This window comes from Festucalex cinctus, chromosome 1 (assembly GCF_051991245.1).
Source record: "Festucalex cinctus isolate MCC-2025b chromosome 1, RoL_Fcin_1.0, whole genome shotgun sequence".
NCBI lineage: Eukaryota > Metazoa > Chordata > Actinopteri > Syngnathiformes > Syngnathidae > Festucalex > Festucalex cinctus.
In genome coordinates, this window is record NC_135411.1 from 32,161,725 (window position 1) to 32,183,362 (window position 21,638).

The 21,638-nt window shown below is 39.6% G+C and overlaps 3 protein-coding genes across 9 annotated transcripts in view; 2 read left to right on the forward strand and 1 right to left on the reverse strand.

Moving 5' to 3' along the window:
- sgf29 (SAGA complex associated factor 29) overlaps positions 1 to 21,638 on the reverse strand; it is a 36,946-nt gene that overhangs the window by 14,502 nt on the left and 806 nt on the right. The window contains exons 2-3 of one of the 3 annotated variants that reach the window (XM_077530169.1): positions 17,800 to 18,011; positions 1,630 to 1,804 (exon numbers count right to left, since the gene is read on the reverse strand). The gene's annotated coding sequence lies outside the window, so the exon portion shown is untranslated. Of the gene's footprint in view, positions 1 to 1,604; positions 1,805 to 17,799; positions 18,012 to 21,638 lie in introns of all 3 variants that reach the window. The other 2 variants (XM_077530162.1, XM_077530174.1) reach the window with 2 other exon arrangements.
- nupr1b (nuclear protein 1b) lies at positions 3,858 to 5,176 on the forward strand. Of its 2 annotated transcripts, none has more exons than XM_077530381.1 (3): positions 3,858 to 4,046; positions 4,192 to 4,331; positions 4,932 to 5,176. In XM_077530381.1, the coding sequence occupies exons 1-2, from the start codon at positions 3,950 to 3,952 to the stop codon at positions 4,320 to 4,322; spliced, it is 228 nt and encodes a 75-aa protein (XP_077386507.1). In that variant the 5' UTR covers positions 3,858 to 3,949; the 3' UTR covers positions 4,323 to 4,331; positions 4,932 to 5,176. The 2 variants fall into 2 exon arrangements, with proteins under 2 accessions (XP_077386507.1, XP_077386517.1); XM_077530391.1 differs by lacking the exon at positions 4,932 to 5,176 and adding an exon at positions 4,694 to 4,878.
- doc2a (double C2-like domains, alpha) lies at positions 7,617 to 21,556 on the forward strand. Of its 4 annotated transcripts, none has more exons than XM_077530085.1 (11): positions 7,617 to 7,743; positions 11,083 to 11,313; positions 12,601 to 12,680; positions 14,372 to 14,446; positions 14,639 to 14,748; positions 14,949 to 15,075; positions 15,155 to 15,214; positions 17,830 to 18,023; positions 18,557 to 18,638; positions 18,897 to 18,993; positions 20,541 to 21,556. In XM_077530085.1, exons 2-11 carry the CDS (start codon positions 11,088 to 11,090, stop codon positions 20,675 to 20,677), a joined length of 1,188 nt encoding a protein of 395 aa, XP_077386211.1. In that variant the 5' UTR covers positions 7,617 to 7,743; positions 11,083 to 11,087; the 3' UTR covers positions 20,678 to 21,556. The 4 variants fall into 4 exon arrangements, with proteins under 4 accessions (XP_077386211.1, XP_077386217.1, XP_077386201.1 ...); XM_077530091.1 differs by lacking the exon at positions 7,617 to 7,743 and adding an exon at positions 9,302 to 9,635; XM_077530075.1 differs by lacking the exon at positions 7,617 to 7,743 and adding an exon at positions 9,302 to 9,535.

The following is a 21,638-nucleotide window of genomic DNA, read 5'->3' on the forward strand; positions in this document are numbered from 1 at the left end:
TTATCAAATTTACTGGCAAATATCTCGAAAACTGATTTATCATTGAGACCATGTTGAACTTAAAATTGTCATTTCAGCCTCTCAACAGTAAATATTCTCCTATTTGGATGACTACAGAAGTCATCCAAAAACTGCTCCAAAAACTTTCGACAAACCAGTATGGATCTAATTAGCTGGTCTCTAAGTGCGTTTGACAAAATCTTTTCTACGATGAGACCTGGACCTACTCAGCGTTCATGTCCAAGTGGAACTTACATGTCTGGATATGCTGAAGATTCCTGGGCTAAGTGGAGACCATTGTGTCTGACAAATCTGGATTTGGAGGATGTGGAAGATTTGTACCTGCTGGCTGTGCTGGTGGTTATGCTGATGCTGCTTGGGATTGGATTCTACTGGCTGTTTCGTACGCTACGAAAAATGTCTGATCGCCAGAAGAATGCAGAGGAAATGGCTGCGGCCACCCTGAGAGCCATCACTGGCGTGCAAGCCGGCCGAACTAAGGCCTGTGATGACACTTCTCTGGTGAAAAACGACCTTGCAGCACTCAACCTTGCCATGAACGGAATGAGGAGAGACATGGCCACAAGGTTGCTCGAACTGGAGAAAAAATTCGCGATGAATCAAAATCGTGATGAAGACGGATCGGACTGAAGGAGGTGTCGGACACATGGTCTTCGCTATGCCCAGTTATCTAAAGCTGCTGGACTGTGATAATCCACATGGTACTAATCAACAAGTGATCAACAATCAATTTGAACGAATCTTCTCTCATGAACTACATGCGATCAAATCACTGGTGAAGATGAACTGATTGAACTTTCTATAATCCATTTGCCTGAATCAAAAGTCTACGAATGTAATCAACTGGATAATCAACTTCATGGACTTGATGAACTGTGTGAAATTTTATCATCTTTGCTGATCCTTAACTATTACTCTTGATTTTATGCGTCCTAGTTTAGTATGGGGGCGGGAATTCATAAGCTTTATGCTTCTTCCTGCCAGCCCTTTTTCTTTTCGGTTATCATATGTTAAAATTGTATGTTGAAATGTTTGTTTGTCACAATGCTGTCCGAAAGGAAAAATGAACAAATAAATCAAAATCAATCAATCCAAATCAAAATCAAGCTCATAGAAGAATCACTCATTGTTATTATAATGCCATAACAATAACAAAGTAGTAATACTGAGTGAATGCAGTAGCTTAGAGAAGAAAAAAAAAAAAAAGAAAATTATCTACATTTGTGAAACGACAGAACTGTTCCATTAAAAAAATATATGTTTACATTTTTCGACAGCGAAAATGAAATAAAACGGGGTTAGAAGGATAAAAAAAATCTATTATTTTTTAAAATCGTTTCTAAACCGGCAAACGACACGTCTGTGTCAAAATCGCAGTTGGTTTTAGAATTATAGCAAAAATAATAATTGATAATACAGTTCTACAAATGACGAGCGTTATCGTCCAGGTAGCCTATCCGCTTCAATGAGCTAGCGCGCGGAGGATACTGTTAGCACAAGCCAAAAAAAAAAACAAAAAAAAACGTAAATGTGCTTGCATGGCAATAATTTACATCAGCCGTCAAACTTGCATTGGTACGCACAAAGGCATGAGAAGCGACGTTAAACCTTCCAAATGTTGTTCACTTCACTTGCTACCACGTTAGCTTCGGTTTCTTCTATTTCCGGTTCGCGCTTCCTCGTCTTCTTTTTCCTGTTGGCGAAACGGAGGCGTGTGGGGCGCACTGCCACCTACTGGACGCCAGCAGGTGCCGTCGAACACGTCGAATGTTCCACTCAACTCCTTCACAACGAAAAAAACAAAAATAAAACACGGACAGCAACTGGCTTGCAGGTCTGCATCGCAGTTTGGAGGATGTGGGATTCGAAGCTGGTCTCTGGCTTTCTTGATTTGTGGGCAGCTTGTTCCAAAAACATGTTGGAATCTTCATTTTATTTATTTATTTAAACAAAGTTAAATGAAAGGGGGCAGAAAAAAAGTAAAGCACAGTCTCTTAGGTTCACTAGAGATAAACAGTCCAGAAGAGTCCAGAGCTATGAATGGGAATTTGTTTTATATACAACTGGAGACCAGTCCATTGTCTGTGTGGGCGACATTAACTAGCAACCAATTGTTTGTCTGATACGTGCCCTGCCATTGGGTGGTGTCTATATGTGCTCTGACACAGACTAGCGACCAGTCCATTGTTTGTCTTTATGCGCCATGACATTAACTATAGGGACCATGGCCGTTTCTAGCCCATTTTTAGGGGTGTTCCAGCACCCCAGAAATCTATGAGATTTGGTGTGGGTTTTTTTTTTTGTTTTCCCCCATGCGTTTTGTTTTTATTAATATATGTCCTTTTTAAACAAGCTAGTCAAGTGTGTTAACAACTTAACATATGTTACATTGTTGAAATGTAACATTTTAACACAAAGAGCAACACCAATCCATGGTAAACCGCGCCTCTTGCACAAAGTCACCTGGGCTAGACCCCAGGTCAGGCCAATCTAACACGTGATGATATTTGAGTGGCAGCAAAAGAATTAAAAAGTTCAAATAGGAATGGTCGCACTTAGTTGACTGGCCTTGTAGCAAATGTGTTGTTTGCACACGTGAGCGTGCGTTGCACTGTATGTCAACATCGGCAGCAAAGCACAAACTTCTTATGTTATCTTGTGTGACCTGCTTCTCTGCCAATGCACCTGTGGATCGCAAACATTGAGCACGCGCGCGCACACACGCATACACACACGCACAAAGTGCAAACGTGTTGTGTTGTGTGGACGTGTAACGTGTACATAGTGTTGCCTTTTTGTGTTGTCAGTGACCTTGTCCTGTTTTTTCAGCTGATAAGTTAAAGTTTGATGTTTGTGGGTCATCGTGGGGAGGCGGTGAGATAAAAAAAAAAACACTCAATGAGGTCATGTACATTTATCGCAACCATTCAAGCACATGCACACTTTCCATGCCTCCTAGTTTTTTTTGATCGAGCTTAAATCATATATTAATGTATTGTCCATTGTTAAAAATAAGAAATCTGAGCGTACAATGTTGTGTATGAGTGAAGCTTTTCATGTGACCCAGTTTTTTTGAATGTTGTGTTGACTGCATGGTTTTGGTTTTTGTTTATTGATTGTTGTTGACATTGCAATTTGAAATTTTGATTGTGTGTACTAAATTGTGTAAAAAAAAAAAGCACATGTAAACACTTGTAAAATAATGCTACTAGTTTTAGTTTTATGTAATCACAAACATCAAACAGTCAATACAAGAGAAAAATCCTCACTCATATTAATATAAATCACAGATGACATTTTGGATGTTTATCTATGAAGATTAGAATTGATTGTGAACTTAATATTGACTTGATTATGTGTCATTTTCTAACCATCTACTAGTCATCCTCTGATCTGTTCCTAATCTAGTATTTTATATATACACAGCAGTGCCTTGAGATATGAGGGACTGGATTCATGAGCTTTTGAGATACAAACTGCCGTTCAAGCAAAGCCGTTTGGCAGCAAGTGAAGAATTCGTGCAAGAGGAGACTTCACAAAAAAAAAAACATGGGAAAATGGGGTAGTGTGAAAGCATGGATTTATGCCTGAAGTATGACTGAATACTACATAAGTACATGACAATGTCTGATGATAACGTTGGATGGTTGGATGGAAGTTTAGGCACACAAGTTTGTTGAACTGTTACTAGTTTTTGTACACCTTATTGAATGTGTGAACAGTGAGTCCTGAGGTGCAAATGATGCAATAGCAGGAGGAGCCTGAAACTTTCCACCAAAACACTCAAGTCATGGGGCGGCTCGGGGGAGGGAACTGGATCGTCCCATAAAAGCAGCACCTCACACCAACACGCAGGCAGAGCCAGAGCCAGAGCCAGAGCGAGCGACTTCGTTTTTTCCTGTAAGACGACGACGACAGCGGCGACATTATGAGTCACGTGGACGTGAAGAACTTGAAGCCCAGCAACTTCGAGGACCAGTACTACGACCAGTACGACTACTACAACCTCAGCGACAAGTACACAGGTTGGACACATCATCAACATCATCATCATCGTTTGTCTCTATGTGTCTTGTGATTGGTTGGCGCAAGAGGAGAAGCTCTATAAAGAAAACAGACGGTTGAATGTTGTTTTTCTCTGTGTTGCGGTGGTGATGATGACATCTCCAGAGGGGGCATCACGCAAAGGCCGTACGAAGAAGGAGGCCAGCGATAACACCAACAAGCACAACCCGGCCGGACACGAGCGCAAGATTGCTGAAAAACTTCAAAACAGCGACAAGAAGAAGAGCAAAGAGTGAAAGCCAAAGGTCAGCCTTCTTTTTTCTTCTTTCCTGCCTTTCATTTAGTCCCTCCCTCCTCCCTTCCTTCCTTCCTATTTTTTTTCTTTGTTTTGTTTGTCCTTCCTCCCTCCCACGTCTAGACACTCACACACAGGCTAACTGGCCAAGTTCCTGACATCACTCTGTAGGCCACGCCCCTTAAAGGTCAATAAACAGCACTATAGTTGTTATGACTATTGACTTGCCCCGATGTACATTAATGACACTATAAAACTAATTAATTTCTTCACATTCTCTTTTATTGCATGTTTACACAGTGCAGTGTTATGTTGCTTTTTTTTCAACATAACAAAAAAAAAAGATTTATTTTATTTTATTTTATTTTTTAGAATGGCTTACTAACGTCTACTCGTCTCTGGTACTTGTGAAAGCCGTCGATGCCACGAGCCATACTTAAGGCAAAAAAATAATAATCTGACATGACGTAAGTCCTCCAGTAGGTGGTGCTACACTACGGTCAGAAAGAAAGAAAGAAAGAAAGATTTTTGTTGACAATGAAAATTTGATGTATCTACAGTATAGGTATTGCTGAGTACTCATTTTGAACATGTTTGTGGCCCCACCCAGGACCCATCTGACGGCTCAAGCGGACACGACCTGCATGGCACGATGGCACGGGAGCGACGACGTCGTCTGTCCCGACGCCGACGTCCATCCTGACGACGACGTCGGCTGCGTGTGAAAACCCGCACACCCGCAGTGGTGGCGCGCGTGGCGACAGCGGGAATATTTGGGTGTTGGTATGGCGGATTTTGCAATAAAGTTTCAAATGGTTTGTTGATAAAAACACAATAAATACGATGTGAGCAACACTGCCCTCTCCTGGACTAACAGTCAAGTGATATTATTCTGCACAATGTGGAGTTATTTGCCACACTTTGTTTATCCTTTTCACACTTGCTCAACAGTTTTGACGAATTTTCTATTCATTTTCAACAAAATTCATACTGCAGTTTCTACAATGTTGTTCTGGAATTTGTAGAAAATGTACAAAATGTCATATTTTATGTACATTTTTGTGAGACGGCTGTATGACATCACTGACAAAAGCCACGGTGTTTCCTGGGGTGGCTGCCACATTTGAATTTTGCCCACCACTTAAAGATTTTGGCGCTACCTGTCAATATGTAACCGTTGCGCCAAGATTGTGTCACTGTGCTCCTTGTGTGCATTTATAAATCGGTACCCTGGCAGGTGTAACGGCCATCTCGTCTCATCACAGCACAATCATTGTTCTTCATGTTTGTATTTTGGCTTGGAATCACCAGTTCATGCTGGAAAAGACAACATACAGTCATCACGATATTCTGAGTTAGCTCTTAGAAATCCACAAGTTAAGTTCTTCATTCAAATATGTTGGAAAAGTTTCCAAATATATTTAGTGTTATGGTATATTAGTTACAACGTCATCTCACACAGCCTATTGCATGTTTTAAAAGCAGCTACATTGTAAAATGTAAATTGGTGGTGGAATATAACCGCCTTAAAATTATGTGTAATGAACGAATCATCAATACATTTTACCAAATAACTTGCAAAACAGGTTTGAAAAAAAGAGCAAGAGGGCACAAATTAAGAGGAACTGATTTTTTTCTAAATCGGAGTGTAGAACGAAGAAAAAAATTATGGCATCTGTCTGTAGAATAATCTTAACTGTAAAATCAAAACATCTTCGTCCATTTGTATCTTCAAGAACTGTAGAAGAACGATTACTATATGCGACAATGATATGCAGCAATAAATGATGGTATTCAATCTATTATTGTAATTGTAAAATCCTTATATTTCTAAGTGTACCTTGACCATAGTTGTCATTCATTTTGTGTTATTTAATTAGGGGTAAATCTTATGTTTTACTTCTTTGTGCCCCTTTCATTTCTCTTCTTTTAAAAGAATGAAATGAAAAGAAAATTTAAAATGACTAAAAAGCAAGTTCTGCTTTTTTGTGAGCAAACAATTGCTTTATATTGCGTCCATACGCTTGCACTTCAAAATGTTTGCTTTGTTCTTGTTTACTGCAAAACCGATGTTTATGTACAGCACTTTGTATACAGCAACGCGGCCAACGCCTGTTCTTAAAGCGCTTTATAAATAAAGTTGAGTTGAGTTGAGTTGCTCACGTGACCTCTCGTCATCTCATTCACTCGACTTCAACTTGCATGTTGTTGCCTTCTTCACCTTTTCGAGCTTGACTCAAAGTTCAATTCGATTAACCGCGTGTGCACGTGTTCGTGTGCGTGTCACTCACCTAGATGGCAAGGACCGTGGTTAAAGTGACCTGCCGATGTTGACCTTTGACCGGGAGCAAATCAACAGCCAGCCCAAGTGTGTGTGTGTGTGAGTTGTGCAGATGTGAAAGAGATTAATCTAGTTGCTACTTGTCTTGCATTTTGACAGCAAAATGCACTGTGTTACAAAAGTTGTGTACATTCCTTACATGTGTGTGTGTGTGAATGTGTGTGTATGGTCATGATGCTGAATAAAGTTTTGTGCCCAAGTGTGTCCTTGTCCATATGTCCAGCAGGGGGCAACAGAAATGTTTGCTAACACGAAATTATTCCACTTCTGTGTGCGCAGCGTGGGAGGAAAATTGATTCAAGGAGGAAGAGGAGGATTTTTTTTATTTTTTATTTATTTATTTATTATAATTTTTTTCACCAGGGCCATCCTCACGCTCCATAGAGTCCACTACTCCCCCCACCCCCTTACACACGCACACGCACACACATACATAATGTGTGCCATTATATGTTGCAACAAAATTGGGGTAACATTCTAAGATTGTGTACTAAAGAATAAAAATATGCAGTACAGTATACGAATATAAAGTAGCAGAAATATTTAGAAATAGTGTTGACATTATTGTGAGCTGAGTGCAGCGATGGCTTGAGGGGAATACGCAGGCCCCCCTCCCTCTTGTGTGTGTGTGTGTTGGACGTATACATGTATCATTAACTATCATTAAGCACAAATTATACAGAAAGGAAGAAGAGGAGGAGGAGGACAGATGCTACGTTTATTCCAATACCCACTCCAAATCCGCCCCCGACTCCCACCAGCCCCCACCCACACAAAGCCTCTGCATATTGGGGTGTTGTTGTAATGGGTGTGAGTGTGTTGGGGTTGGGGGGCATAAAAAAAAAAGGGAAAAAAAAGGAAGAGCTTCAAGTCTCTTCACAGGTTGGAAAGGAAAGAGAAGAGCACAAAGGGTTCAGAAAAAAAGGGGTTAACCCCCTGCTTGCCCCCCCTCCCTCATTGCTTCCCCCTTTACTGGATGCCGCCGCCCTCCTCCATCTCCACCTGTTAGTTGACACCCTCATCAGCTGGACTACTCTTGCTTCGGCTTCATCAGTATTATCATCAGAATCATCCGAACAAGGTAAGACATCTTAACACATATCAGGAATGGACACACAGACACACATTGACTCACTTCCTCACATTTACACACCCACCGTCTCTCTGCACACTCACGCACTCCCCAAAAGTGAAGAAAGCAACAAGTCGAAATGTATTTGTGCATCAAGCATGTTTGCATGTGATCTGTGGACTGCTATGATGTGTTGTGATGCGCTCAGTGACATCATCGCTCCGACCAAACATGCGGCAACACCTTTCGAATGTTTCCTGCCAACGCAAAATGTGTCTTTACGTGCTCTTCGTGACTTTATACTGTTGTCGCGCAAGGCTCATAATAAGCGGCTTCGCATCGCCGTTTGCGAGGCAAAATGTGCGAAACACGCTGAAGAGCAAAACTGAGATTCGACCACAGGGACGTCCCAAAAAACTTTGTTGGGCCGTGTTGCTCAAATATTTTACTGATGCACTCCCAAGAGAATAATCATCTGCCCCGTGGCGGCGAATAAGCTACATTGGGGACAAGTATCACTGACAAATGACAAGGAAAGATGAAGAAGCCATGCTAATTGATAAGCTAACCTAAGATTGACACAACTAGTACGACGATGACCCAGTACACTTTTTTACAGACATCTCGATGCAATCACGTTAAAATGAGAACATCCGACTTTGAACACCAAAATACCAGGAAAGTGAATATGTGTCTGGACTCTGCAGAGAAAATATACTTGCTTAGTTTGAGGATGTGAATTTAAGAAATAAAAATACTTGATTATATAAAAGAAGAAACCAATTGTTCATTCCTTAACTCATTGACTCCCAACCGTTTTCACTGAAGCAACCCCCTTCTCCTGGCTGTTTTCCTGGATTTTTACTGATTTTACAAGGCCCACATAATATTGTGTTCTATTGCTGTAAAAACATGGAACCTACTCAAAGAAAGATTTGAGTCTCTTCTTTCATCAGGAAAAAAAGTATATGTCTATCTGTTTCCCTTTTGCAGCAAATAGCATTAAAATATAGCTAAGTTTCATCATTATTCACAAATGTGTTTAAAACTGTGAGAAAAACAGCTTGCTGCAACATGGCCCTGGTTGATCTCTTATACTCTGCTGCCACCTGCTGGCCATTTTTGTAATAACTACTATTGTTTCAACTATTCTCTGCAGTATAAAGGCTGTATCAAAGCCTTCTGTATAAAATGTATAAATAGTTCTTTTGGACTATTAAAACATTTAAAATAGAACGTATTTATACGTTTTTGTGAGCGAATGAGTTGTCATATTTTTATTAAACCATTTGTTTCAAGTCACTGGCATTTAATGGCAAAAATGGCTCATCACAATTATAAATTTGATCCTCAAATGAAGCCACTGATTAGCAAAACTGCTCCACAAAGAAAAAAAATAATAATATTTTGAGCTTTGGAAGCTTTTATTTTATTTATACAGTATGCAGTCATTTAACTGCAATTCTTCTCCACCCCTGTGGAGCTCACTTGGGGTGCATACAGAGCAGCAAAACTTTAAACACCCCCCCACACACACACACACAGAGCTGTCAATCAGGATTTGAAGCCGCTGCAGTGTACGGAAGACGATGAAAAGAAGAGCATGAAAACGAGCAGGGAAGGAGACGCTGTGTATGGTTGCCGAGATACGAGCAAGCATGAGAGCTGAGAGAGTCAATCCTTTCATGAGATCTGAGACAGTTGACCCTTTCATGAGCATTCTTAGCATGTTATGCCAGCAACCGCGGTCACGTGGCTTCAACGCAGACGACACAAACCTGCTCCTGCCAATTTACAAACTGTGAGTCTCCACTTCCAAACCAATCACCAAGGTGATAGATCCCATTGACAAGTCACAGGTGGTCCCTGTTGATCAACTGGCCGTCCGGGGTGATTAACAGGTTGTCGATCCTTTCATGTCTCATGTTGGAAAAAAAGAATTCAATCAATTGACAGACCACCCATTTCCACTGAAAGGTCGTCCACTTCGCTGGCTGCAATATTTTGGTATTCGGATATCCTCTGAAGATTTTGTCGAATAATCAAGCATTTGGATAAAGCCAGCCTTGATGGGCAGTCGCTTAGTGGCTAACTACTAGCGGCTAGCTATTAGCCACTAACGCTTAGAATGTGCCGTATTTTTCAATGTCAGCGTAATGAATTCAATTTTTTTTCTAAGTGTACTTAATTAGCAATTGAACTGCACCTATCAGCTTTTATCTTCCCTTCCCTTTGAGTGTGAAGACTCTGCGGCGTAGCGGACATGTGGCATTGTGCTAGTATTAGCCTGTGTTAGCTAGCATATAACACTTCACACATGAGCTGCTAACTTTCCACAGTCGGGATGCTGCGAGTAAAAAAAGTGACAAGCTGCACAAAGATCCTTTAAACTGGGCTCCAACTATCCAACTTTCAGGAAGACGAGTCAAGTCAGTCGCCATGGGCTGCCATAAACAACTATAAAATAAATAGGCACTGATGGCTAAGACTTAGCATATTTGGAAAGATTTTAATTTTGAAGTCGGCCTTCTCACCACATTGGCAGCATGTTACCGTCATGTAAACATTGCTACAGCTAGCTTGAGTGCCTTCGCGACAATGCACACCAAATAAACGGATACCCAAGGCAGAAAAACAAAATCTTCAACCATTTTTGTTGTTAATCAAGGACTTTCACCCCTAATCCGGGCTGATTGATTGTTTGTTTGTTTTTTGTAAGCGACAGGCAGTCCGTTTTGTTCTTTGTTTTATATTCAACAAAAATATAAACGCAACTCTTTTGTTTTTACTCCCATTTTTTTATGACATGAAAAAAAATCCAAAACTTCTTCCACATACACAATATCACCATTTTTCTCAAATACTGTTCACAAACCAGTCTTATTCTGTGATAGTAAACACTTCTCCTTTGCCGAGAAAATCCATCCCAGCTCACAGGTGTGCCATATCAAGATGAGGTTTTCTGAGTCCCCAGTCCCGACTCAATAAAACAAAACTGCACCTTTCAGAGTGGCCTTTTATTGTGGGTAGTCTACAGCACGCACACCTGTGCACTCATCATGGTGTCTAATCAGCATATTGATATGGCACACCTGTGTGGTGGGATGGATTATCTCGGCAAAGGAGAAGTGCTCACTACCACAGATTTAGACTCGTTCGTGAACAGTATTTGAGAAAATTTGATATCTTTGAGAGCAAAAACAACAGTGTTGCGTTTATATTTCTGTTGAAATATACATCAATTTCACATTTGAAATAAAGAATTAAATCAGTCAATCACAGGGCTGGTGATCTATTTTGGTGGAAAGTCAGTCCACGTTGATGGCCAGTCGTCGCGTGTGTTTTCAGGCTCGATGAGCGTGAGGAGGACGAAGAAGCTGAGCATCTCCATCCAAGAGCACATGGCCATCGATGTATGTCCGGGCCCCATCCGACCCATCCGGCAGATCTCGGACTACTTCCCCCGCCGCTCGCCCACATCCCCCATCCCAACGTCATCCCTCTGCCGCTCCGGTATGGCGTGCGGTGAGGTGGGCGGAGACACTGTGGATGCGATTGGCTCGGACAGCGATGACTGCAGTGAGGCTCCCAGTCACTCTGTGTCGGGGTGTGTGTGTGTGTGTGTGCGTGCGTGTGCGGGGGTGTGTGCGTGTGTGTGTGTTTACAACATGCTATGTAACATACACGCTAAATTAGCATGCTACGTAGCACAAAGTTGAGCACATTAAACGTTGCACACAACTTTCTGATGCGTTTCCATTTAACTTTCAATATGATCAGTGTTGCAAGTTTAAAAATAATAAATAATTTGAGAAAAGTGCCTTGTGAGAAACTGGAATGGTCTTTGAGGGCCATGCTAACATGCTCAGACGTTTAGACCTTAAGCCAGCTGCAAAGTATGCTCTACAAAATGGATGATTGACACCGCTCCGGCTGAGCCAGCTGCACTCCCGTCACAAGCTGCGGCAGAGCTTCGTACGCTACTTGCTTGATCCTACCTAGTCGTATAATCTCAAGATTAAAACACAGGACAGGTGTATAGTGGAACTGCCAGTAATTTTTTAAAATCAGTTTTGGTTCGTTTGATGGCTCTGCCAACTGTTGCAATTCCAGAACAAATACATCACAGAACACTCGTGAAAAAAGATAACCTGCTCCTCATTTTTTTAAAACATTGTAAAAAGGAAGTAATGATGTAATGCATCACTTCAATTTTCCTGCCAAAAGTTTAATTGTAGGAATAATAATGTGAAATGGGTGGCAACGTCAAGACTGGTAGGAAAATATGCAGTTGGAATTTAAAATGACAATAATGACACTAAAAGTGTTTGAATTGAAAATTGATTAAAATAAATCACATTTACTGGTATTATCAAGTGTCGTACTTTGTATTGGTGTGTACTCAAATGTAAGTACCGTCCTTGCACCCTGTCTGAAAAATGTGTTTTGGGGTGCATTGCTAGTTTTAAGAAGCTACTAGCACATCCTGTATATGTTATATGATTCTGTAATTAAAACAATAAAAACTTTAAAAACTGACTTTTACTTTTTAGACCAAGTACTTATTTAAATAGTTACTTAACTTAGTACTTACTTACTTTGACTATATGCTAAAAGATAGTAGCTAATAGATGCTAGATCCTAGCACATAGACGCTAATACATTTATGCGAGCACATCGTGTCAAATGTTCTTGCATAGAACTTCGCACATTGATGTGCTTTGGGATGTTGAGAGTGTAGGAGAGTGTATGTTGTGTTTCTTTGCGTGAAGATGTGTGTGTGCGTGTTCTTGTACATAATACATAGTGAGGACCAAAATACGTCTTTATCCAACAGGGGGTGTGTGTGTGTGTATGTGTGTGCAGCGGCATTGGGAACTCTGGAGTTTGAGCTGAGGTACGAGCAGGCGACCAATCAGCTGCACTGCACTGTGATCCGAGCTAAGGTACAATTTAAGCAATGATATAAACCTGACATAACCATTAATATAGACTAGAGTTTCTCAAACATTTTGGGCCCAGAGGAAAAATATTTCCAACGACCCTCTCGTTATACTTCCACAAATTAAGTTAAACAGAACTGCCGTCTGCATCCCTAATGAGAGAGATAAAAGTTGATGTAAAAAAAAAAGCCAGAATGTTACATTATCAAATTAATTTTTTTTTTTTCTCGAAAACAAATTTTTTTCATGTCATAAGAATTAAGTCTTTTTAAATAAATTTGTAATCGTAAAAGAACAGACATTTTGTCAAGATCAAAAGTCATCATCTTATGAAAATAAAGTTGTATTTTTCCACAATGAAGTGAAGATAAAATATTTATAAGGTCAATAAAGATCAAGGTCAATGTATAAGGAGGGAAGAAATTCCCGTTTCAACAAATTAATAAAAAAAAATCAAAAAAAATCTCCCCCTTACACTGAACCTTTTACAGCAGTGGTGTCCAAAATACAGCCCGGGGCCATTTCCGGCCCGCAGTCCATTTTTCAGTGGCCCGCGACTTATGCTAAAAATGGCATTTGACTCAGTTCAACTAAAATAAACAAAACAAAAATGTTTGGAGATGGTCAAAGTAAGAAGGGAGGGTGTCGAAAAACAGGTGCCGTTAAAGGTTATTTTAGTTAACTAAAACTAATGAAAAAATTAAAACTAAAATTCAAAAAACAATATTGTTATTGAAATAAAATAAAGACGAAAATGCTTTTTAAAATACAAAAACTAACTGAAACTACATATTATGTTTACAAAACTAACTAAAACTAACTATAATCGTAGCAAACGTCCTTCGTTTTAGTCTTTGGTAATTAATTTAATGCATGAGCCTTTGGGGATTATTTTAAATCTAATTTTTAGTAAATTTATTTTGATATAAACCGGAATAATGATGTTTGAAAGTATGTCACACAGAAGTGACGTCATCTAGCAGCAGCCAATAGAAAAGCACCTTCAGATGACGTTGCTCCTATGGTGTTTTTTAAATATTGCGCACAAGTAATACACATTTAAAAAATAAATAAATAAATAAATAAATAAATAAAAATAAACTAACACTCATACTGAAACTAACAAACTAAACTAAAACTAAGCATTAAAAAAAACCTAAACTAATAAAAACTAACTAAAATGAAAAATTCAAAAACTACAATAACCCTACTGCCATATTACAAATAGATTGGTTTATATACTGTAGCATTTTTCTAAATATGCAAAAGCACAAATCAATTATTTGTACAATTTTTAGGACTAAACACAATTTCTCTTCATAACATTATGTGGCCCTTCTGATTTTCTGTATGTGGCCCTCAAATGAAAAAGTTTGGACACCCCTGATTTACAGCATTGTGGAAAACTGATGGTCGTCACCAATCGACATATAGTCTGTAAAAGACTGTAAAAGACTACATTCTTGAAAATAAGATTTCCATGTTAAAAAAGGACAATTTAATCTTCATTTTTTTATCTCTCTCCAAATTTAGGTGTGCTTTGATTCATTTTAGTGGTTCTTCAGCACCTCCAAAAATGGGAAATGCCTATGATACCACACAATAATTTATTACAAACTATTTAGTGGAGCCCAAAGTTATAGTTTGCAGACCCCGTTTTGAGAAGCACCCATGTAAGACGATTCCCTCCACAGGGCCTGAAGCCGATGGACTTTAACGGCTTGGCTGACCCTTACGTCAAAGTTCACCTGCTGCCTGGCGCCTGCAAGGTCAGACCACCCATCCACAACTTTCCAACCACACTGCCTCTCAAACTTCTTTTTACACCATGTCCATGAAGATCCAAACAATGCTGCATTTGAGCAGTTTTAATGATCTGATTTCCGATGCAAATGAAGCCACGATGACTGTACACTGTGAAGGACCGTTAATAAGCTAACGTTGCTAAGTATGTCCATCAGGCCAACAAACTGAAGACAAAGACCATCCGCAACTCTCTGAATCCTGTATGGAACGAGACGCTGACCTACGTGGGAATCACGCACGAAGACATGAACAGGAAGACACTCCGGTGGGTGTGCGTCTCAACCTGTGTCCATTATGTGTATGAGGTGTGTCAGGGAAACTTTTTGATGTATTTGTTTGGGTGGAATAATAATAACATGGTGCATATAGTATGACTTTCCACAATGTCAACACAGAGACTATTTTTTTTTATTTTTTTTTTTTTAACTCTGCCATTATTACTTGAATCATTTCAATCCCCTGCAGGCTGACTGTGTGCGACGAAGACAAGCTGACTCACAACGAATTGATTGGCGAGTCTCGCGTTTCTCTCAAAAGAGTCAAAGCAGACCACACCAAACATTTCTACACGTGCCTGGAACATCCTCCACCGGTACGCTCGCACACTCGCTCAGTCACAGTTAGTTGAACATATCGTCATTGCATGAGTGTGTGTCTGTTTGTGTGTGCAGCTGCCATCTCCCAACACCACGGGTGAAGCTCTGCGAGGGATCACCTGCTACTTGCGAGAGGTAAAAGCCTAACTTTAAAGTGGTTTAACTTCAACATGTCTAATTTTTTAACCAGTCTATTTTTAAACATTCTATTTTTAACTGGTCGACTTTTAACCAGTGTATTTTTAGCCAGTCTATCTTTAACTTGTCTGTTTTTAACTGCTCTATTTTTAATTGGCAAATCTTTAGCGGCCAAAGCTGCTTTTGGTGTGGACTAAGGCGGGTTAACTCATTGACGGCCATTGGTACCTGTGGCCCTTCTTACATGTGAGGGCATTCCAGTACCTCTGAGTGAATTTTAGGCTTCCATCAACACAGAAATGCTGCGTACATAGAGACAGAGCATATGTACGTCAAGATGTGTTAATTTTGTCAACACAAACTAAACGAAAATTATTTCGTCAACACAAATTTTTCATCGGACTAAAACTAGACTAGACTAAACCTTGTTATTAAACATTGTTATAGTTATATAATTCATAGATTGTTCCATACCTGACCTATTGCATTGACGTGTGGGGGTGTGCAGCCAAAACCTACATTGAAACCATTTTTTTTTGCTTTTACAGAAATGTGCTATTCGTGTCATTTACGGCTGTGGATACAGCAACCACAATAATCCATTATTTATACAACTAAAAACGTTAAAATTTTATGAATTGATGGAGTTCAACCGCCTTAAAATATTGTTTCAAGCCCATCATGAAATTTTTCCTAGTGAATATACAAACCAAATATATAAAAAGGGAAAGTGAGTACAAATTAAGAGGAACAGACAGTTTTTCCAAACCTAAATACAGAACAAAACAAAAAGAATGTATTGTACAGTGTTCCCTCGTTTTCCGCTGGGGTTAGGTTCCAAAAAATACCCGCAATAAATGAAATCCGCGAAGTAGTTAGCTTTATGTTTTACAACTCTTATAAATGTTTTAAGGCTCTAAAATCCCCGACCGCACAATTTATACACTTTTCTCATTGAGGCATTTACATGTTCTCACATTTCTCTCTTGTTCAAACTTTGACAATGTTCAAACCTTCATAAATTTTATAAAATGGGTATATTACTGTAAAAAAATATGCAAAATTGCACTTAAAAAAAAATCCGCGATACAGCGAGACCGCGAAAAGTGAACCGCGTTATAGAGAGGGAAGACTGTATACGAAATATATACGACATGTATTTCAACTCAATTTGTCAGTTTGTGGAACATTCTGGATTGTAAAACAAAATCTTCTCCGTCTATTTGTATTTTTTTTTTAATGTATAAAAGCACAATTACTGCAAAAATATAAATAGCACAAGCAGGGCTTTACACTAACTTTTCTACTACTAGCACTGGTGCGAGTGACATTTTTAGTTGCTCGCACAGCGCAGGATTTGGTCGCACCATTTTTTGTGGAGGGCATCCAAGTACTACCTCAGCAGCAGGGTCTTGCTGACCCAGGCAGGAACTTTGAGGGGGCGGGCTGCAATGACCACAGCTGATTGGTCAAATTTGGGGGTGTTGTTTTTACATCAGCTGGGCGCAATCAAACTCATTTGAATTAATTACAGAGAACTCTAAGACGTTGTGGAAACACAAGTAAATTCCCTGCTGAGCTTTTACAACCAAGAACTCCCTTTACCCAGAACTCAAAGATCCTGGGCTTTTTGGTGTAAAAGCAGTTAAAGCGACATGCGCAAGTAATAAATGCGATAGATAGGACCAAGTTTGGGCGCTAAATTCCAACATTCTAACTTATAATTCCTGGTGTAACTTCCAACTGTCAGCAGCTCTGTCTCATTTTGTGTTTCCACAGCGTCTTTGAATTCTCATAAATTTATTCAAATGAGTTTGATGTACTCAGCTGTTGTTAAAACACACCCCCAAATTTGTCCAACCAATCAGCCTTGGTCATTTCAGCCCGCCCCCTCAAAGTTCCTGCCTGGCTCAGAAAGATGCTGCTGCTGATATAGTACTTGGTTGTCCCCTGGGGAATTTACTTACACTGGAAATTGTTGTTGGTGGAAAAACGCGCAAACTGAATTTCACCAAGGTAAACTGAAAAGTTCTCCAAAAGTTCCAGCGGTGGAAATGCGCCTATAGAGTAAAAATTTCCAGTTGCTTCCAAAACTGATCAAGCACTTGAGTCGTATCAACTTGCTTTGGAACATTTCACAAGCTAAAAAGACATCCAAAGAAAGCCAGTTGGTCAGAACATGCAACAAGCAAGGGGCTGTTTATGTGTCCATGTGTATGATGTGGCTCTTTGCAGTAACAATAAAAATTGTGGCTCTGACTGAGTGGTTGGCCATTGCTGTTCTATCCAAACCATCTTTCTTATATTTTGTAGTATTGCTCATTTACCGTGAATATAGACTGTATACATTTTTTTTTGTCTTAAATAAATGTAATTTGGTGACAACCATCCATAGTAAGATGGTGTCCTAGCGCCCTCAATTGATCAGCTGCCACTGCTCAAAACTGGAACAATTTATGAGTTGGGGCACTCCTGAGTCAAGGTGGCACTAGTGTAGCAGAGACTTAAAAAAACAAACAACTAGAATTTGTTCACAATTCTACAGTTGGGTCGCGTCACTTTGTAAGCAGTCGGCCACTGACCTGACCTGACGGACATCCTCTTGCCCACAGTGGGAAAATGAGCAGCTGCACAGTCTGGAGGAACGAGGTCGCCTTCTCCTCTCATTGCAGTTCTTGCCTCCGCCCTGCGGTGGCGACGATGAGCCGTACAACGACGGCGGTGGCGGTCTCTGCGTGGGTGTGAAGCGCTGTGCTCACCTTGCAGCCATGGACGTCAACGGCTTCTCTGACCCCTACGTTAAAATGTAACTTTAACAGCCTGGCGAGCATCATGTTTAGGGCCTATCTCACTGGCCTGAATACTAGTTGGCGACACAAGTCGCTGTTGAGGAGACATCTCCGTGACCTCTCCTGGAAGAGCTCACAAGGAGTTGTGGTAAATTCAAACGTTATTTTTTTTTCTTGAGATCCTTTGAAGACTTTCCAAGTCTTCAGCAGGTCTCAGAGACGTTGTGGAGACTAATTCTGTCTGCGAGTGGGGAGGTGTCTCAGTGAGGTCTCTGCAACATCTTCCAGACCTGCTAAAGACCAAGGAGACTGAGGAGACCTCGCGAAGATGTTTCCACGACTTCTCTGTGACATCACCGAGACATCTACATGATGAATTGGTCTTGTGAGAGCACAGGAAATATTTTGGTCTCCTGAGTCATCTCAACATCTCCCCCAGTGAGATAGGCCCTTTTATGAGCACAAAACGGTTAGCATTGATGAACCAAGATGAGCATATGCAATGCATATTCTAATGCACATGTTGAGATGTTTGCGGTTCTCGTGATAGATACCTGAAGCCCGACATTCACAAGAAGTCCAAACACAAAACTGCTGTGATGAAAAAGACCCTCAACCCCGAATTTAATGAGGTACAGTAACAGTACTATGACTAGCAATTAGAGGTGCAGCAATTAATCGACAACTAATCAATTATCAAACTAATCGACTAGTTGGATAATTGTTTAATCATTGAGAGACTTTGTTTAACTTCACATGATCCAAGTCTTCTGAGTTCAGCCTTTCAGCAGTCGATATTCTCTGATTTCTGTAGTGTCTTTATGTTTTTCAATGTAATCTCGCAATATTTGCAAACGACCCAGTATTTGTTGGCAAATTTTTCCCTGAAGGAGTTTTTCTATGAGATGTCATTGTCAGAGCTGGCCAACAAAACCTTGGAGGTGACGGTGTGGGACTACGACTTGGGACGCTCAAACGACTTCATAGGTGAGACTTCACGAGGACTGCCGTGTTAGCGTGCCGAGAGGCTGCATGCCAGCTCTAAACAGTGATGGGGAAACTTTTAGAGTTCTAGAAATCATACATGGGCCGGTCAATCTCAGATGAGGTTAAAAGGAAAGTTAAAAGTTGCAACGTTTATGTAAAATATGGGTAGAAAAAAATAGGAAAAGTTCATATGTTTATGTAATATAGATCTTTTTAATAATAAAATAATGCTCGTTTTTGTATTTTTTTTTTTATTTAATTGTGATGAATTAGATAATAAAACAAATACAAAGTTGATGAATGTATAATCAACCAGTGTTGCCAATTTACTAAAAATAATGTAATATTGTACAAAAAGTTCAGTTGAAATATTAATGTAAAATATGAATGATCTATAAAAAATATGAAAAGTTAAAATGTTTGTTTATTTATGTATTTGTTTATTTATTCATTCATTTTTAGTTATTATAACAGTTTCCAACACAACATATACTAGATTGCAACACCCAAAAAGAAAAAAGGGCTAATGGGATGAAGCAATGGCATGGTTGCAATATAGGTCCTTTTAATAATAAAATAATTCTCATTTTTCTATTTTATTTTTTGGAATTATTTAATTGTGATTAAGTAAATAAAACAAATATAAACTTGATGAATGTATAATCAACCACTGTTGCCAATTTACCAAAGATAATATAATAATGTAGTAAGGGTTGTACATTAACAATGTACATTACATGACTATATGGGGACACCTGAAGTTCACTGACGCTGGCCCGACCAGGCCGGCACAAAGTTAATAAATAAAAATGATGATATCCGTTCTTGAGTGCGTTACGTTCATCTTTTTGCACATCAGGTTATATTCTTCCGAAATGAAGAAATGTTTTGAACAAGATTAACACCTACAGCCAGAAAATGTCAAATATTAAATATTCAGGTAGATTTTAGATGGAAAAAAAACCCCCAAAACATAATATGGAGAAAAATTAACTACATCAAAGTAATATTTTCTTAAAGGTTTATAATGGACAGTACAGAGACACTAAATATGAACTAACCATTAAAACTCTTAGTATGAAATCATGAATAGCTACACAGGGCCAGTTCTGGTTCTGGCAGGGCAACCTCTTAAAAATGCGCAATGTACAACATAAATTTTAACTTGTAACACAAAGAAAACAAATGCTCAGTGGGCCGTTCAAGCCACTGACCGCAGAAATTCAATTTCGAATCGTCACTACCACCTGTTGACGAAAAATTAAACTGCACACACCCATCTTCACGTACACAACACGCATATAACGTCACATCCGCAGCCAAAGGGCAGGAAATTCGAACCCGAATCTATCTGAAAACTAATGGCCAGAGGTTTGCAGGAGTCCTTATTGTGAATAGCTAAGGTGTTAATCTACTACTCAGAAGATGTTTCAGTCATAAATGGTCAAATAAAAAGGCTATTGTAAAGGTATTTTTGGGCAAAGTGTTACAGTTGCCCACCCCTGCTGAGATTAACCACACCGGTGTTCGCTCCACTTCCTGTCTAGGCGGCGTGTGTCTGGGCGCTCATTCGCTGGGTGATGCCCTTCGCCACTGGACCGACTGCCTGAAGAACAAAGGCCAGCAGGTGGAGCGCTGGCACATCCTGACCAATCAGCTGCCCAAAAGTGCCAACCACGACTAAATCTGTCACGACGGGCATAACGTGTCACATGACTGAAACATTGGCAACTGACTTATGCAGTGATTATTTTTCCACGTACTGTTTCTGAAGACTCATGCAACAATATGTACAAGCCAAGAGGAAAGTGTACATGGAAGACCGAATGTCCAAAGTTTGGGATATTTTAATGAATGAAGCTAACTTGTCTGAAATTACACAACTGCATGTCTACGGTAAACATCGTCAGTGAATTTTATATAGCCTACCGCCACTAATTAGACGAAATTATAATCCGTAACAGGTGGAGGAAGATTATGGATCAAACCAGTCGGCAGTCACTTTGAAATAATGTCCTGTTTCAGAAGGATTGAAATTGAAGAATTTTTGTTTTAATTGACTCCTAAACTGTATAATTGATTAGATTAGTTGCAAGTTAACCCCAGTTGTTGTTGTTATAGGGAATTAGCTAAATGGCAGGGTGCTTGCTTATGCATGCATGAGGTAACAATCGATTTTAGCATTCTCCATTTGCTTTAATTTTCTTGTTAGCATGCTGAATAGTAAGTGGATGGTGTTGCTTTTTTTTTTTTTTGTTTTTTTTTTTTTTTTTGCATAGTACCTACGGGAATCTGTTCAAATGGCTGATCAGCACTCACTTAGCTCAAACCAGAAGTAACTGGATTGATTCTCATACCTCTCTGCTGGAACTGTTATATAAATACGCTGAAAAGTCGCTTTTGTTGTTGTGACGAAATACTTGTTATTGAAGCATGTCTGTTTCAAATGACAAAAAAAAATGTTTATTTAAAGTGAAATGACTGTTGGTACTGCAACACGACTGTTGATAGTAAAAGATGACTGTGACATTTTGATTGTCAGGACTGAAACATGATCTATAAAAGTCAAACACACAAGTGTTTGTGCTGTAATATAATTAGGTTCTGAAACTGGCGAGACACACTTTAGTACTAACTGCATAGTG